The sequence below is a fragment of the Prionailurus bengalensis genome, chromosome D2 (assembly GCF_016509475.1).
Source record: "Prionailurus bengalensis isolate Pbe53 chromosome D2, Fcat_Pben_1.1_paternal_pri, whole genome shotgun sequence".
Classification (NCBI taxonomy): domain Eukaryota; kingdom Metazoa; phylum Chordata; class Mammalia; order Carnivora; family Felidae; genus Prionailurus; species Prionailurus bengalensis.
The window spans coordinates 32013878-32031257 of NC_057351.1; the positions used below are offsets into that span (position 1 = coordinate 32013878).

Here is a 17380-nt window from a genome sequence, read left to right on the forward strand (position 1 = left end):
GCAAGGGGGGGGGGGTATCTGCTCCGCAGAGGTGAACGGGGACACATCTGGCAGGAGCTAATTCCTATTTCAGGCAGGAGATGACACGATTCATTTGTTTGAGGGGCATAGGGAAAAAAAAAAAACCGAGAGAATTACCCACCTCCCCAAGGAGAAAACATCACCAAATAAATAAATAAAAGGAAACAAATGACAGGGGGAAAAAGCTGCATTCTGGAATACTAGGTTTACTTGTAGGGATGGAATGGAGGCGGGGGGTGGGGGGGGCAGTGAGCAAGGGAGATTGCTCTTGTTCTGCTAATCTTGGCCTTTATTTTTATCCATCACCCTCATTTTCCATTCCACACGTGTTCCAGCCTTGTCAGGGAGCCCAGCCCGCAACCTTGTATTTATTTAAATTTGTTTTCACATGTGTTCTTATTCGGCAGTCTGTCCAGCATGCAGTTTCTCTGGCCCCTCTCCCCACCCAACCCTGCAAGGTTGTGGCGGCGGGCTCCGGCGGGGGGGGGGGGGGGTGGCTCTGCCAGGCTTCCTTTCAGCCCAGAGGTTCCTAGCCCAAACGTGGGGGTCCACTGACTCCCTAGGGCATCCAGGACCCTGGATGGAGAAAACCCTGTATCTTTGTTTTCACTAACCTATAAGCGACCTTTAGCACTCCCTTTAATTATGAAAATAGAAACAAGAGGTGCCTGGATGGAGCAGTCGTTTGAGCGTCTGACTCTTGGTTTCAGCTCAGGTCACGATCTCATGGTTCATGAGTTCGAGCCTCACACGGGGCTCGGCGCTGATGGCGCGGAGCCTTCTTGGGATTCCATCTCTCCTTCTCTCCGTACCTCCCCCACTTGTTCTCTCCCTCTCTCTCTCTCTCTCTCTCAAAAATGAATAAATAAACTTAAAAAAAAAAGATTTTTAAAAGAAACAAACAACCGTGGTATCAGTCGTAGCTAGGGCTTTAACCCCAAAAGAAACCTCAGACATTTGCATAGCACATTTCAGGTGTCATAGGGATCTCGATCTATCACTTGCAATCATCGCCACTTTAAAATGACAGCGTATGTCAACCCCGTGCCAAATCTTACTGTGTACAGCATTAAGAACTACATAATTCTTCTTTAACACCCTTTTAAAATGCCTGGTGACTGTATTTCAACATAACAAGTTGACTGTATCTTATTTTTTTGCAATTAAAAATGTTATTCTAGGAAGGGGATCCCTGGGCTTCACCAGACTGTCACAGGGGTCCTTGGCACAAAAACGAAAAAGATGAAAAAACCCTCCTTAATCCCTGCTCACGAACTAACGCCTTTTAGCCCAGCTCCCTCCGTGGGCTTCTGCCATAAGGCTAACATTCTGCTAGTTCTCGGAGCAGGGGTCCTGAGCCACACATCCACTTGGATGAGGTAGGAACAGGGAGGATCTGTGTCACACGTTCAGCTGAGGGTCCATTTTCCAGCTGCGGATGGTCCAGGCCGCTGTTCAACTGGCCCCGTATATCTATCTACCAGGATCTCCTTTGCAGTAGAAACACAGGAAATATACATTACCTTGCCCTAAACTCTCCCACCCTGCTGATGTGACCCAGAGCGTGGACCTCCGTTTCCCTATCTTCCAAAGCAATTTCAATGAGAAACCAAACTCTAGAAGCAGTGAAGAGGTGGGGAAGAGAGGGAGGGGCAGGCTGCCAGCATCCATGGAAGCAGATGTAAGTTTTTATACTTTCTGTGGATGTATGATTATCCAGGGATCCAGACCTTTTTTTCCCCTCGACTAAGGAGATAAGGGGGATCTGGCTGGAAATCACCCACCTCCCACCGAATCCCCTGGGTGGCGTGAAGGATGTAGATAGAATGCCTCCAACATTCTGGACCGCTCACCCAGCTTATGATTTCATCAGCGGAGCAAAGCTAAAAGGAAGGAGGGAAGGAGGGCTCTGGTCCAGGGAGCAACCAAGATGAGGTACATACATAAATAAAGGCCAGCACTGCCCTTCCCCCAGTCTCCAGGCCCCAGGCCACGGTGCCCATCCTGGCTGCTCCTATTTCTAAAAGGTTCTCCGGTGATTTGGTTGCAGAGCAGAGTGAAGCATCCACCCGAAGCAATGTCCACACAGCCGGTACCTGGAATCCGTGGTGCCTGGGCGAGCCTCGCTCTGCCCCTTTGTGTGCCTGGCAGCGGGCAAGGGACTGTTTGCAAATTCTGCTGGGTCGCGGCTTCAGCTCCCATTTCTAGGGTTCTTCTCCCAAGATTTAAATTCTCCAGGAAAATATCTGTGGACTTCAAAGCAAAGCCATTCTGGAAGGGAAGCCAGGGGGAGCAGGGCAGCCCCATCTGTTCTTTTTCCTATTAATTTCTCCCCAGTTGCCTTCACTGAGGCTCTTATTATGACGATGGTGATTATTAGGATTTTTCTGTGCATGGCTGCATCCCGTGGTGTGATTCCTCCCAGCATGCTAAGCTCCAGCCTCCCTGAGGACCAGAGGGTGTCCTCGGTGTGATTCTGACACCTCCTAATTTAGTCTCATCTGTAAATCTAATTAGCGTGCTATTTACACCAGGCCCAGGAGCCCTGGTGGGGTGTGAAGCAGGCAGCCTCTTTCCTCACCTCTCCCCTCCGCAGTGCCTGCTCTCGGGCCGGCCAAGTCCCCTTCAATGGCTAGAGGTGGACTTTCATCTTGGATGTGGGGGACTGTACCCCTTTCACCCACTGCCCTGGCAGCTGTCCCCTCCGCCATGCCCACCTCCCCCCCGCCCCGCTCACGACGGGACCTTGCGGGAGTCATTTTGTCGTTGGAGTCACGCTCCCTAAATGCAGAGTCTGGTCTTCCTCAACATCCCCATGGGGATCGGAAGCAGAGCTAGCGCGCTTCATCCTGCGTTCTCTTCCTCTCCATTACCTCCCGGCCGCTTCATGCCCACTCCGGCGCCCCTTTTCCCGTGGGCACCTGTTTTCTTGCTCCCACACTTCCCCACCTGCCCCATCTGCCACAACCGCCCCACCCCTGACAGCCGTAGATGGTTTGTCTTGTTTATTTATCCCCCTTTCTCGAAGAGTAGGGGTAAGCACAACCCAGCAGGGAGGGGTCCCTGCGTGTCTCACCCCGTCACTGTGCTGATGGGTTGGAGACTGCAGAGCCCCGCTGGGCAACAGTGGTGAGGGTGGGCCAGCAAGCCGGGCATGGAGCTGGCAGCCAGCTCTGCTTTGCTCCTGCTGACTCTGTCCCCCCGAAAGGGGGAAGTGGTGCAGGGGTGGCGGGGGGCAGGCAGGAGGAATTTCGTGGCTCCGTTGTCACTCTACCCAGGAAGGCGCGGGGTAGACGCTCACTCCCTTCTCGCCCTCCAAGGATTTGGGTGTGGGAAGAAATTCCCAACATCAAGGTTGTCATACGTTTCTATCCCAGGTTCAAAGGTGCAGCTGTTTCTCTGCTTGGTCCTGACATGTGCCCCGAGCCCAAGGGCAGGTATCTCTGCTTCTCACACATGGGCAAAACTGGCCTCCGAGGAGACCTTCTGCTAAGTCAGCGTTAAAAGATACACTACGGCAGCCGCTGGAGGGCAGGGTGGCCAGCACCCAGAGGCCTGGGGCAGGAAAGAGTAAGAGACGCCCTAGAAGCACCCTTGCAATGAGTGGAGAGGTGGGTGGGAACAAGTACTTGTTGAGCACCTGCTGCATGCCAGATGCTGTCCTAGGCACTGTTCGCAAGTGAACGCAACAGCCAAAGTCCAGCCCTCGGGCAGCACATGGCAATGAGAGCCATGGAGGAAGACAAAGCAGGGTGAGAGGGGTTTAAAGGAGTCCCGGGGGGACGGAGGCCTGACAGAGGGAGGTGACATTTAGGAGAGACCTCAGTGATGAGAGGGTGAGCCACAGGACAGGAATACTTGGAGGAAGAGCATTCCAGGCACAGGGCACAGCAGGCATGTGGCTCTAGGCAGGAGGACGCCCGCCCACGGGTGGAGGAGGGGCCAGGAGGCCCCTGCCCAGCCTGGCCGGGAAGGTCAGATAGACAGCTTTGCTGTCAGGGCTCTGCTTGCACAGGCAGGGGGCAGGAAGCCACCTGAGGGCAGTGAGCAGGGAGCGAGGCACTTATGGACTGAAATGTCAGAAGGACAGTCCATGCAAACGACCCAGGTGGCCATCCACCCCTGAGCACATAGACAGAATGTGGTGGCTCCCCACGGGATATTACTCAGCCACGACGGTAACGAAGCATCGATGCGTGCCACCACACGGATGAACCTAGAAAACCTTATGCTAGGCGAAGAAGCCAGTCACAAAGGGCCACAGGGTGTCTGATTCCATTTGTACGAAATGTCCGGAACAGGCAAATCCATAGAGACAGGAGCGCAGATCCGTGGCTGCAGGGACTGGGGGTGGGGGTGGGGGGGGGGTGGGGAATGCGGCGTGATTGCGCATGGGTGCGAGGTTTCCTTTTAGATGGACATGTTTTAGAACAGGATGGAGTGATGGTCGCACAACACTGTGGATGTACTGAAAACCACTGAATTGTACACTTTATGATGTTCAAATGGCGAATTTTATCTCAATCAAAAAAATTATTTCAAAGGATGCTCAGGGCAGGGCTGTCACTGGGAGGGAAGGACAATAACTAGAGGTACTGTGGGGTGGGGGGGAGGAGTGGTCAGCTCCCAGGCCGTTTTGAAGAGAGAGTTAGGATTTGCTGGTGTGTGTGTGTGTGTGTGTGTGTGTGTTGACCTTTGACCTGAGCAGTTAGAAACACTGGGTCCTTCCTGCCTGAGACAGTGAGGTAGTAGGTTTAATGAGGGGAAGGCGGAGTCCGTAGGTTAGCTTTCGACACATTATGTTTGACGTGCTTGTTAGCCATTTGGAGACATCGAGAAGGCAGAGGGGGGGGTGCTGATAAATGTCCAACAAGCGGCTCTAGGGTGGGGGCCCCCTCATCTGTAGCACTCAGTGGTCTCTATGGCGTAAATCCCCCTACCATGCCTACCTCGAGCCTGACCGCGGGTGCTCACCGAGATCCTGAAAACCTAGCACCTGGCTCTCCGGAGTCCACGATGTGGACCCACAGTGGAGATGGAAATGTGAGCATTGCCAGCATCTGGACCATATTTAGAGTCACAGATCTAAGCTGGGCTCACGGAGGCAAGGGGTGTGAGTATAAGGAGAGGAGAGCTGGGGCGCCCCAGTGTTCACATGAGGGGAGATAGGGACGAGCCAGCGAAGGTGACTGAGAAGGAGTGACCCCGAGGGAGGAGGGCCAAGAGGGAGCATTGCAGGACCGGAGCACGGACGGGGTGGGGAGGCGGTGGGCAGGTGCTATCAGCAGGAAGAGGGGTAGGGCTCAGGAGAGGGAGGAGGCAGCCAGCCCTAACAAGCAGCAGTGTTTGCCAATTAGCATATGGATCTGTGTTTACTTTTCTGTTTTCAGCTTAATGACTCTTAATTGCCCTCATTAGGGAATGTCCAAATCCGCCAACGTTTACAGAGCAGGCCAAGCGGGGCTTTTTTTTTTTCTTTTTTAATCCACTTGACCCTCTTCTCCCCTGCCTTCAGGGCCCTCCCCTGGCACACTGGATGTCTCACTCCTTAGAAGGATGTCGGAGGGCCCCCTCCCGCTCAGCGCCTGGTGAGATGTCAACTCAGTCCTCTAGGGACGGAGCTGTGCTTAAATAAGCAGACCTCTACGGGAAAGTGAGAATCGGTGATTTCAAAGGCAGTATAGGAAGTGAAAGCAGCCAGTCTCAAAGGCTACATCCTACATGATTCTTTTACGTTCTCAAAAAGACAGAGAACCCAGCAGTGGTTGCCAGGGCTTGGGTGTAGGAGAGGGGTTGACTGAAAAGGTAAGCGCAGGGGAGTTTGGGGGGCAGGCCGGCGGCACCGTTCTGCACCCTGGTTGTGATGGGGTAGCATGAATCTATACATGTGTTAAAATTCATAAAACTGAAGGGGTGCCTGGGTGGCTCAGCCGGTTAGGCGTCCGACTTCGGCTCAGGTCACGATCTCGCAGTTTGTGGGTGTGGGCCCCGCATTGGGCTCTGTGCTGACAGCTTAGAGCCTGAAGCCTGTTTCGGATTCTGCCTCTGTCGCTCTCTGCCCCTCCCCCACTCACGCTCTGTCTCTCAAAAAAAAAAAAAAAAAAACAGTAAAAAATTTTTAAATTCGTAAAACTCAATACCCCAAAATGTCAGTGTCACTGCACGTTAATTATAAAAAATTATAAATTATTGACAACCTCTCCCCCCCCACCTCTACCCCCTCCCGGAAAAAGATGAAGTGAAAGGTAGCCGCATAAATAGCACCACTGGTGAGCTTTTAGACTCCACGCCATCCTTCTCTCCACTGTCATTTGATTCAGCCCGTCTGTAACGCGCACCCCCTGTAAAGCCAAAAAGGGAGACTAGAGGGCCTTGAATGCCGAGATGAGTTTGAACCTATTCAGCAGGCACGCGGGAGCCATCGATGGTTCTTGAGCATGAGTGGTATCCTCAGAGCTGTGTTTTAGGTCGATTAATCTGGACACCAGGAGAGTGAAGAGAGCAACAGAGGATGATGGGAGACTGCAAGGCAAGCAGGGACTGGATACGGGGTCTGTAGGAGAGGCAGGGGTTGGAATGCCGCTAGGGTTTGAAATACCCGGGGCAAGAGTGGCAGAGACCCAGAAGGGAGAGCTAGGAGGAGGAAAGACAATGGGAGCTACCACCATCGTCCGCCAGCCTGCTGGGCAGTGGCCAGGCCCTCCTGGTCTCTTTACCTCGGCTTAGTTCCTCATATGAACACCCTCCACCTACCATTGAATCTATTATCGTCTCTTGCCCCGCCCCCTTCCCAGCCTTCCTCCTGTCTCTGTCTTCCGATTTTTTCCTCCCACTCACACATTCTTGCATCCGTTCCTTTGTCCATGCAGTGTAGTTGTTTTGTGCCTGACCCGAGTGTGGAATGTGTCAAATAGAAGGGACTCTTCGCAGGCCTGGCCAGCTGTGCCAGGGTCAGACTTCTGGGCTGCCCAGTGACTGCTGAGTGACACATAGCGCTGTCACCATTCATGATCCCCCTTGTGCCTGAAGCCCAGCACCCTGTCCCAGCCCAGGACCCATCCCTGAGGGCATTTGTGATGTTGTTGTTCCCGGGAAGGGGATGCAAGGCTGGGCAGACCTCCCTGGCAGGGGGCTAGGATGGGAGATGAAATCACTGTCCCCCTTTTGGCTCCCAGATCCCCCACAGCAGGTGCGTGGCCTCCATAGAGTCTTGGGCTCTGTCCCTCGGGGCCTCCTGAGGCGATGGGATCCCTTATTTTGAAAGGCAGCCCAGAAAGGGCAGTTTGCCTGAGGTCACAGAGCTGGTCTGCTCCAGGGGCTCCCCTCCCCTTCCCCCACCCGCTCAGCCCCCCCTTCCCCCCCGCCCCCAGGCCTGGGGAGGTGGACTTGCAGTTGGAGAGGCAGAGGAATACAAAATGGTGTGATTAGCGGCAGGCAGCGTGCCCTCCCCATTTCCATAAGGCATTTAGATTTCTTTGCCTTGCCACACATTTTTCTCTCTGTGGGAACAGGGAAATAGTTTTAGCATGGTAAATAGACAGCGCCAGGCAGCTGCTGAGTGCAAAGCCCAGCTCCCAGCTCCGCACAGACCCCCTCCCCGCTCCTTGTCCTGAGGCCCCTTGGGGGCCGGATGCCCCCTCAGCCAGCCAGCCAGGCTCATCCTCCTCCCAGAGTGGCCCTGCCCCTAGAGTCCCCAGAGGGACAGTTCTGGGCTTGGGGCAGACTGGGATGCACACTCTTTTTTTTTTCCTGCATTTTGGACTCTCCTTCCTGCACATCTGGGAACACTCATACCCTGCTTCAGCCCCCTGCCCCGGTCCCAGCCAAAACTCCCATGCAGGGTCTGCCAGCGGAATGAGGGAGGGGAAGAGTTGAAGCCAGGTATAGGGGTGAGGTCAAAGTTGGCAGATTCTGATCGGAGTTGTAGACCTTGAGGGGAACGGTGTGGCCACCCTTGCTGGGAGGCATGCCTGGGCGGCAGACAGGAGCAGAAGGAAGGTGCTGTGGAGCTTTCCACTTGAGGCAGGAGTCTTTCAAACAGGGTCCCTCGGAGGAGGGGCGCATGGCCTAGAGGATCTTTGGGATCTGGGAGGGGGGGGTTGGGGATGGGACATGTCATCCTGAATGAAGAGCTCAGAGCCTGGGCCTCATGAATCCTACGTGGCCCCCTGTTCTGTGCACATGAATTTCCAAGTGGCCTGGAAAGGTCCCTGTGATCCCCTGGGCCTTCCACATAAGGCTTGCCCTTTGGCCATGCCCACAAGCACTATTCAGGTGAGCCTAGCCCTCCTGGCCAGTCCCCCCAGGACCACTTCGTTTCTCTCAGGACTCCCTGGGCTGATTGGCCTGACACCTAGACGTCTAGTACAGCCCAAAGATTTGGATTCCACCAGAAATGTCTATTTACCTGGAGCATAGAAATGAAGCCAGAGTGGCCGGTTCCCACTCTGGGGGTAGGGACATTTAGCTCTGCTGTATCTGTTGGACATAGGGGGCACCTCCAAGATGGGACCCTCCCAGAGCAAAGGTCACCAGGGCTGGGCAAGAGCCCTTGGTCAGCTGTGCAGCCATCCTCCCTGGCAGAGGACCAGCTCCTGTGTGTGAGCTGCCTAGACACTGGGGCCTCTGAAGTGGTTCAGCCTTCGGGGAGCACCTGGAGGACACAGGGGCTGGAGTGTCACATGCTCAGAGCCTTGTTTTCCATACCAACCGCATGACCTCCCCACCTGACAGTGGGGACAGCTTATCCTGCCGTGCTCTCAGACATGCCTCGTGGAGTTGGGCACCGGCCCTCCTGTGCCCACTCGGGCTTGCGAGTGCCTGGGTTTTAGCACTTTGAGTCCTGCGTCCTGGGAGCCCTCACAGTCCCAGGCAAGCTAGGACAGCTGATTGCCTAGGGGCAGGCCGGAGAGGTGGCCCACCCCCAAGGCTGAGAAACTGAGGCTCGGAGCCAGGCAAGCCTGGAATGCTGGAGAGAGACAGGTGGTCAGGTATAGCTGGGCTTTGGAGGTGTGAGATTCCCACAGTGCACTAGGGCGGTGGGTTGCAAATTCGGGAAACAATTTGAAAGCACCTGTCCCTCATTTACCTTAATGCAAGTACCCAATGCACATTATAATTCACTTCCCAGAAGTGTCGCTGCGGGGCCAGCGACAAGATCCCTCCTGAGGGAGGGAGGGGAGGCCTCGTGCCCTCGTCTGTGAGCAAAATAATACGCACGTCCACGCGATGAAATTGACAGCTCTCTAGTATTCTTTCCCCAAAGTGCCAGCTGCCGATCGGATTGAATTAGATTTCACAGGGGTTTTTGCAATACATGGAATTCACCAGCAAATTACTCTTAAAGAGGGAAAATCAATCATTTGGAGCAGAGATAAGCTGAAGGCAAGGCAGCCTTGGATTGATCCCGTCTGTGCAGGCGTGTGTGGAATTCAGCAGATAACCTGGGGAGAGGAGGAGGGAGAGGAGGAGGGGAGGAGGGAGGGGGAAACAGGATGGGTGAAGGAGGAGGAGGGAAAAAAGGAGAAATGGAAAAGAGAAAGGTGGGGGGGAGTGGAGAGCAAGGAGAAGAGGGCTAGAAGGGAAGGGAGGAGAGCAAATGAGGAAAAGGGGAAGGAAGAGGAAGGAGGGGCAGAGAAGGCAACAGCAGAGGAGGAAGTGGAGAGAGGCCTTAAGCGGCAGGGGGAGCGGAAAGCAATCTGAGGAAGCACAACAGGAATTAACGGCCTTAGGAGAATCATCCCGGCTTGCAGATCTGGAAACTGAGGCCCAGGGACAACAAAGGGCTTGCCGCAGTCACACAGTGAGCCATGGCCAATCCAGAGAAAACGGTTCCTGTCCACACTGCTCAAGGGCCCGATCCACAGAGGAGCCGGGGAAGGAGGGTCTGGGTAGGCTGAGCACCTGACATTAGGGCAGTGTCCTTCGCCCGACGTGGGCCTGAGAGGCAGCCCGCTCCCAGGGCAGAGAAACTGAGGCTCTGAGCTGGGCAAGCCTGGAATGCAGGAGAGAGGCAAGGCTGAGCGTGTGCCGTGGTCTTAGCTGGGGCCCTGCTCCCGGACAGGGCGTGGGGTGGGGGGACCGTGAAGAGACAGAGGGTGGTCCTTTACAAGCAGGTGCCGCGTCTGTCCTCCCGGACTCTGAAACGTGGAAGGTCCCTGGGGGTCGAGGCAGACTTAGGGGATGGAGGCAGTGACCACCGCAGGGCTCCTTCCCATTGCCCCCTGGACTCCAGCTTCACGTGGGCAGCCTGCCCTGGGGCAGCGGGCAGGGCCAGAGGAGTGTGGTACGCCCACTAGGTGTAGGGGACTGTCAGGAGCAGTGATGGGAAGGGGTGCTGAGAGGCCCGCCCTGCCAGGGTTCACATTGGCATGTCTGATTGGGGTTAATTAAGTGAAAGGCTGGACAAAGGAGTGATAAAGAATCCATCTTGGGTGGACTTTGATTTCCTGCCGCTCGATAGCATGGATTAGACCAACAGAGCACAGGGGAGAAGGGAGACCTACGGCCCCGGCCCAGGCGGGAGGGGGCTCACTCACCCCTGCACACATCCAAGCCTTCGCCCTTCTCCGCCTGCCCCTCTCATTCCTGGCTAATGTCTGGAAATCAGCCCTTCCCCACGGCCACCTCCTCCCCTCCTCCACTCTCTCCCAGCGCGAGAAACAACAACCCTTACTTACTAAGCACTCGCTCAGCCCCGGGCACTTTACCAGGATCTTGCAGCTCACCCAACAAGAGTGCTATCAGGTGGCCCTCATGCTTTCCATTTTGTGGATTGGGAAATTGAGGCTCAGAAGGGTGAGGTCTTTTGTGCCAAGTCACACGGCTGGAAAGGGCGGCGCCTCCGTCTGGAGTAGATCCAGCCCCCCGAGGCTGTGCTTTTAGCCGCCACTAAAGCTTCGGGCTCCACACCCTGGAGTTTCTGGTCACGGGGCTCTTGCCTGGCAGGTCTGAGTCCTGGACACGGCTTCTGCGAGGGTGGCGCGAACTCTCGGGGCACATCTGGGCACTCCGGGCCCCAGCCCCATTCCCAGCTCAGGCTAAGGGTGTCTCACCAGCCCACAGAGCTCCCTGGCTCTTCTCTGTCTTACTTCACAACACTGCCCACCCCCAACACAAAGACCTTGGCCCTTGCTGGCCTCCCCTGGCCCATCATACATCTGCGTGACCCTGGACCTTCCTCTTTTGCAGAGAGGAATTAAGGTCCCTACCTGGGTAGAGGGTAGTGCACAGGGTAAGGTGAGTACCTGTAGCGTTTGGGGTACAAAGGGGGGAGAAAAGCACAGAAAGCTACTTCTAGGAGAGCCTCCTGTCTTAGGCAGGAAACCAGAACTCACGTCACCCACCAAAACAAGACAGGGCAAAGAGACAACGCCGCTCCTGGGGGGACTGGCCAGGAGGGCTAGGCTCACCTGAATAGTGCTTGTGGGCATGGCCAAAGGGCAAGCCTTATGTGGAAGGCCCAAGGGATCACAGGGACCTTTCCAGGCCACTTGGAAATTCATGAAGGAGCACCTGCAGGCCTTACGTGCAGGAAAGGAGTCTGGGGGCCGAGCCAGGCCTGCCTCTCTTTGGGGACCAGGTCGTCTGCGAGGGACATGCCAGTGTCTAGAACCTGCAGGTGATGACCCAGGCAAGCCGTGTGCAGGAGTCAGGGGCAGACTCTGAGAGAAGCCAGGCCACCCCCATGCAAGCCCAGGGCAGGGGTCTACCTGAGTCTGAGTCCTGGAGGAGGGAAGCGCCGTGTGCGTGCAGCTGTTGTGAATGTAAACACCCCCCTGGGCCCTCCCAAAGTTGTGAGCGTTCCGTGAGCTGCTGCCCTAAGAGGGCCCGTCGCACACTAAGCTCTCAATGACTAGTTGGGAAAATGCCGCTGGTCCGCTCCATGGAGTCCGGTGACCATTGGGACTGAATGTGGGTCCCCTGGCTGTGGGAGCTGCAAAGAGACTGGGGGGGGGGGGTGGTACTAGGAGGCAAGGCTTGCAAGGCCACCCCCACTTCCGGCGGCGGGAGGTTGGGGGGGCAAGGTGTAAGGGGAGCCGAGGTGGGGGGGCAGCCCCTTCTGGCAGCGGCTGATAAGGAGGGCCCGACCAGGACGGCTGCCCTCTGCGGGGCGGGGGTGGGGGGTGGGGTGGCAAGCCTTCATCACCGGAAGCAAAGCAGGGCTGGCTGCACGGGAAGGGGGGGGGGAACGGCAGGAAGCGAGGAGTGATCTCCTGTGTCCTTCCCCCTTCCACCAAACAAATAAAGCAGAGCTGTCGCAGCCCCGCAGGCAGCCGCTGGCACCCCAGCCCGGTGCGGGAGGGCAGCGTGCGGCTCAGCTCCGGCTCTGGGACCCGCGGCTGCTGGCTATCAGCCTTCTCATCGCCTCTCCCAGCTGGAAGAGAATTTAATCCACCGGCCTCCTCTCCACACGCACTGGGACTCCTTTTGATGTTCCTCTTTATCTCCCTTCCCAACAAAATTGCCCCTCGACAGCTCCAAGAGGGCCTCCTGCCGCTCCCCCGCCCTGCTCTCTCCCTCCCAGCCCCAGTGAACAGCCCTCCGTTGGGCCTGGCAGCGAGTGAGGGGGCAGGCTGGCACCCCTCCACCAGCCTGCGCCCCCTGACCTTGGCAGAGGAGAACTTCCCCCGGGGCCTCACCCCCACCACCTGGAGGACCACCGAAGTCCTCCCGGGGCCGGTTCTTTGTTTGCATGGCGAACAACTTCCGCAGTGGGAGGGGGCTCTCCAGAGCCGGGTGGTTGAGAGCTCAGGCTGCCGAAGACAGAACAGACCCAACTTCAAATCCTTCCCTGGCAGCTCGGAGGCCTGAATAAGTTGCCCGCCCCGACCTCGCTTTCCTTCTCCATGAAAGGGGTGGACGGACGCTGATGTCCGTGAAGAGCCCGGTTAGGTCACAAGAAGCACACAGTTGGGGCTTGATAAACAGAAGCTGTCTGTCCGGAGGGCTGCCGTTAACAAGGGTTGTGCACCGCTTTTGTGAACTGGGTGAATATCACACGTGTGTCCCATCCCGAGGGGCTGACGGTCATAAGCCAAAAGTCCCAACAGGACGTGGCCTTCTGGGCAGATTCCGAATGGGGCAGGCTGAGCATCTGATGGCACTTAGCCAGGAGGTTGCCCTGGGCTCTCGGGACAGCCATATATGGGATCCTGACCACCGCGGCCGCAGGCCTGAGTGAACTTCCAGCCCCTGGTGGCAAATCTAGGAGATTTTAGTTGAGACCCAGAAACCTGGCCTGAGGGGCCGGTGCTCCTGCCCCACCAGGGATGCAGGCCGAATCCACCCTGAGCTCAGCACCCGCCTCACCAGGCACCTCCTCAGTGCCGCAGGCTGGTCCTCCGCCCTGTGGCCGCTCCAGCCCCCACCCACGCACCCCGTGAGGGATGTGCTCGGTTTTCTCTCTCCAGCTGCCCATTCAGCACAGCTCGATGATCCCTTTTCTTCCCGTTCTCAGAATCGCTCCGCCCTGCCTCGCTCCACCCCTCGGTTCTCAAACTCCCATCAGAACACCCGGTGGGCTGGCTCCACGGTGCTGGGCCCCGCCCCTGGAGTTTTCGATGGGTGGATCTGGGTGAGGCCCGAAACGTGCATTTCTGACAAGGTTTTAGGTAACGCTCAGCCACCGGTCCCTGTGCCACACTCGCAGAACCACCCCTGTGCCCCGGTATTTCCCACTCTTGGATGCACACTCGAATGGATAAGGTGGAAAGCGTTACAAGGTCCTGAGGTCTGGTCTCCCCCAGCCCACCCACGTCTGATTTGCTTGGTCCGGGGTGTGGCCTAGGCATGGGGCTATTTTAAAGATCCCCAGCTGATCTTGATGGCTGGTCGGATGGAGCACTGCCTCTCCGCCTCTCCCCTGTTCGCCCCCGTGGATCTCTATGAGCGCCACCAAGCCCCGGCCTGCCCCTGCTGTTGTCTCCTCCAACCTTGGCCGTGCAGCGCGGCTCCCCAGGAAGCGTGGGAAAAAATGCAGCTTCCTAGGCCCCACCCCGAAGATTCTGACACGGTGGCCGTGGGCATCTGTGTGCCTGAGTTTTAGAGCTCTCCTGGCAGTTCGGATGTGCAACCAAGTGAGGAGGGCGGCCCCAGTGTGACCTGCGCCCACTGCCAAGTTCACCTTCCTCGTTTTAACCACCGTTCATCTGCTTCAGAGCTTAGAGTGGCTCCCGTTGCGCACGAACGCAGTGCCGGAGCCCTCCAGACGGTGCCTGCGGCGGGACTGTCCCCCAACCTCCTGCTCTCCCAATAGTCTTGCCAGCTTCCCTACAAGCACCCTTTGCAAAGCAGCTCGCCTCGTCTGCCTCATCGCTAGTCCTTCGTTCCTGCTTCTCTGCCTTTGCTTAGGCCAGCGGCTCTCAAAGGGTGGTCTCAGACCAGCAGCGGCCTGGCAGGCAGCACCTGAAACTTGTTACAAGTGGAACGCACGTCACAGGCCCCAAACTACCAAATCAGGTATTCCCGGCGGGTGGGCTGCAGGCTTGTGGCTTAACAAAGCCTCCAGGTGATGCTGATACAGGGCTAAGGACAGAGCTGGCTCCGCCTGGAATCCCTCCTCTTCGAGCTCATTTCCCCTGGGCTCCTGAAGCCAGTTCAAAACTCCCCTTTTCCGGGAGGCCTTCCTGCTCCGCCTCATCTCAGACCTGCTCAGACTTTAGCCCGGGGTGCTCAGCATTACCATCTCTGTTCGCTCTGGGAACTCAGACTGAGCCGGAGCTTCTGGTGGGAGGCGTCCTGACCCCGCTTCCCTCGGCCTGGGAGCTGGGCCTGGGCTTTTGTCCTCACTCTGCATCCAACAACCTGTGCAACCTTGGGCGGCTCACTCAACCTCTCTGAACTCCCATTTCCTCTGGAGGGGTTTCTAAGTACCAGTGGTCCTTCAGCTCCACCCTAGGGCCCGTGGGATAGAGGATGCACAGAGTAGTGGGTGAGGAAAAACTGCTGGAAACCAATGGCTTCTTGAGCACCTACTGTGTCCCTGCTCTCATGGGGGATTACACCGCCCGAGGCACTCCCAGCCAAGGGCTCCCAGCATTCCACAGTGACCACAGAGGGTTATTCTGTAGTTACTCTGAATGTGTCTGTGTTAGTAATATCGGCGCCTATTTATACAGTTACGGAATGATCTCCAAGGCATAGTTTTCAGTGACAAAACCTAACCCAGAACAATGTGAGTCGCGTGCTATTTGCATCGGGGTGGGGGGAGGGGCTAGATACGGTAGTGCTCCTCGTGTTTGCGTGACAGAGCCATGGACAGGATATGATGGTTGCCTCTGGAGAAGGCTCTCCAGTGGCTGGGCCGGTGGGGACAGGGAGACCGACGTGTGCCCTTTACGCTTTTTTTTTTTTTTTTCCAAAAGCTTATTTATTTTGAGGCAGGGAGAGGGGCATCCCAGGCAGGCCAGAGCCCAAGGTGGGGCTCGAACTCACAAATCGCGAGATGGTGACCCGGGCCAAAATCAAGAGTCAGACATTTAACCGACTAAGCCACCCAGGTGCCCCTACACCTTTGAACTATGTGAAAATTCTCCATATCCGTATTTATCACGTCTTAATATTTTCCGTGTTAGGAAAATTAAAACCTGACAATGCTTGGGGTCGTTTTGTGTAGGGGTTTGGTCCAGGCTCCTGGGAGTAGGACATAGTGACATGACCCATCTCCCCCCACCCCCACCCCCACCCCCACCCCCACCCGTGCTGCCCCCACCCACTTCCCTTTGGGCGAGGACCAGATGATCTGAGGAGCCCTAGTCTCCCCTCACTATTCGCGCCCTAGGACCTCTTCCTCGGCTTCCCTCTCCCTTTCTTCTGGGTAGGGGGCTGCACAGACCTCCCCACCCCCCTGCACTCCCAGAGGCTATGGCCCGTCAGATACAAAGGGGGCTATTCCTCTGGAGCAGCGTGTGCTCCTGGGGTCCACTCGGCCCCTCTCCCTCACCCTGACCTCGGATCTCACCATCTTTTCTCTCTGGTTCCTTCCTCCTCTCCGTACCTTTCCGGCTCCTTCTCTGTCTCCATACCTTTTGACTGACCGACTCCCACTGACAGAACTTGGTAAGTGAGCCTGGGAAGGGCAGGGGCTGGGGGAGGATGGTGGGCATCATGGGGACGGGGCTTCAAAGGGGGAGTTGCTCTACCTGCCCAGGCAGAGCTCAGCCCGCCCCCACCTTCTTGGGCCCCCGGGTCCTATGGTGGAGGGAGAGGTGTTGGTGTCACCTGCTCAGAGCTGTCACACTCTGCTGCTTTTGGCTATTAGTGCCCCTTCGGGCATTTAATTGATCCCCTCCTTCTGACGGATGGATTCCACGCCAGGGAGAACTGAGGACCCCACAACCTGACGGGGCCAAAGGAGCGTTGCCTATACAGTCTGCTGGAGTCACTTTGCGCGCAGGGGTGGGGGGGTTGGGTGGTTCTGGACGCCCTGCTGCTTGTCTGTACCCCAAGATTAGCAGTGTTGTTTTGCCAACTTATAATTGCAAATGGAAAAAGAAGATAGAGACTGATGGGGACATATTAACATGCTTTCACTCCACAAATGTGTTTGACTGCCTGTGGGACAGGTCCAGGACTGTAAGAATTTTGCGAACTGTCAGGCTTCACTGAGGGCATTCTTTCCAGCCAGGACCATCCCCATCTGGAAAGACTTCCTGGTGGCCTGGCTGCCCCATCTCACGGCAGGAACAGGTTCTGGAAGAGATCCCTTTCAGAGATCCCTCTGGTGACAAACACGTACACCGAGGGGTGGGGCGGGGCACCAGGTCAGGGGTGGGTAACACAGGATGAGCAGTGGGGACATTTCCTCCTGGGGCTGACAGCCCAGGTCTGAAAGCCACTGAGCACCTGAAATAAGGATCGGGAGACGCTCTCCACCGGTTGGCTGCAAAGCATGAGCATCTGCCTAGGTTGAAGGAGGCTTATTTGGGGGTAATTTCTCCCCATGGAGGTTGAGTCCATTTCTGAGCAGGTCAGACCCTGGGGAGTCAGTAAGTCACCTCTGCCACCTCCACCACTGGCTCTTTTGATCTGGGGTCTTGGGTAGCCTGAAGACCTCACACGAGGTGTCAGAACGAGCCTTCAGCTGCCGGGCCACAAGCAGAGCTTGTGAAGCACATGGGAGCTCTGAGCTACCTGGGATCCAGTGTCTTCCAGACCCCTACCGGCTGGCCAGTGTGGGGTACACAGGGGTTCGCTTTGCCATTCAGCTGCTTGGGTGATCCCATCCCCTGTGTAGGGAAGCCAGCGTTCTCCCTGGTTGACACGTTCCAGGGGGAGGAAGGGGAAGAAGTTGTGTCCTGCTGTCCCTCTCCTGCCCAAGCCTACTGGGGACACTTAACTTGCTTCTCTCCCCTCCATT

At 56.6% G+C, this 17380-nt stretch overlaps 1 protein-coding gene across 5 annotated transcripts in view; it reads left to right on the plus strand.

The window, feature by feature from the left end:
- Nucleotides 1-17380, plus strand: part of CDH23 (cadherin related 23) — a 414161-nt gene that overhangs the window by 237278 nt on the left and 159503 nt on the right. For 4 of the 5 annotated variants that reach the window (XM_043596561.1, XM_043596567.1, XM_043596564.1 and 1 more), the window contains exon 12: nt 16075-16080. The exons of the other annotated variant lie outside the window; for it this stretch is intronic. In XM_043596561.1, the coding sequence (XP_043452496.1) occupies nt 16075-16080 (6 nt within the window). The remainder of the gene's footprint in view (nt 1-16074; nt 16081-17380) is intronic. 5 annotated transcript variants of the gene reach the window in all.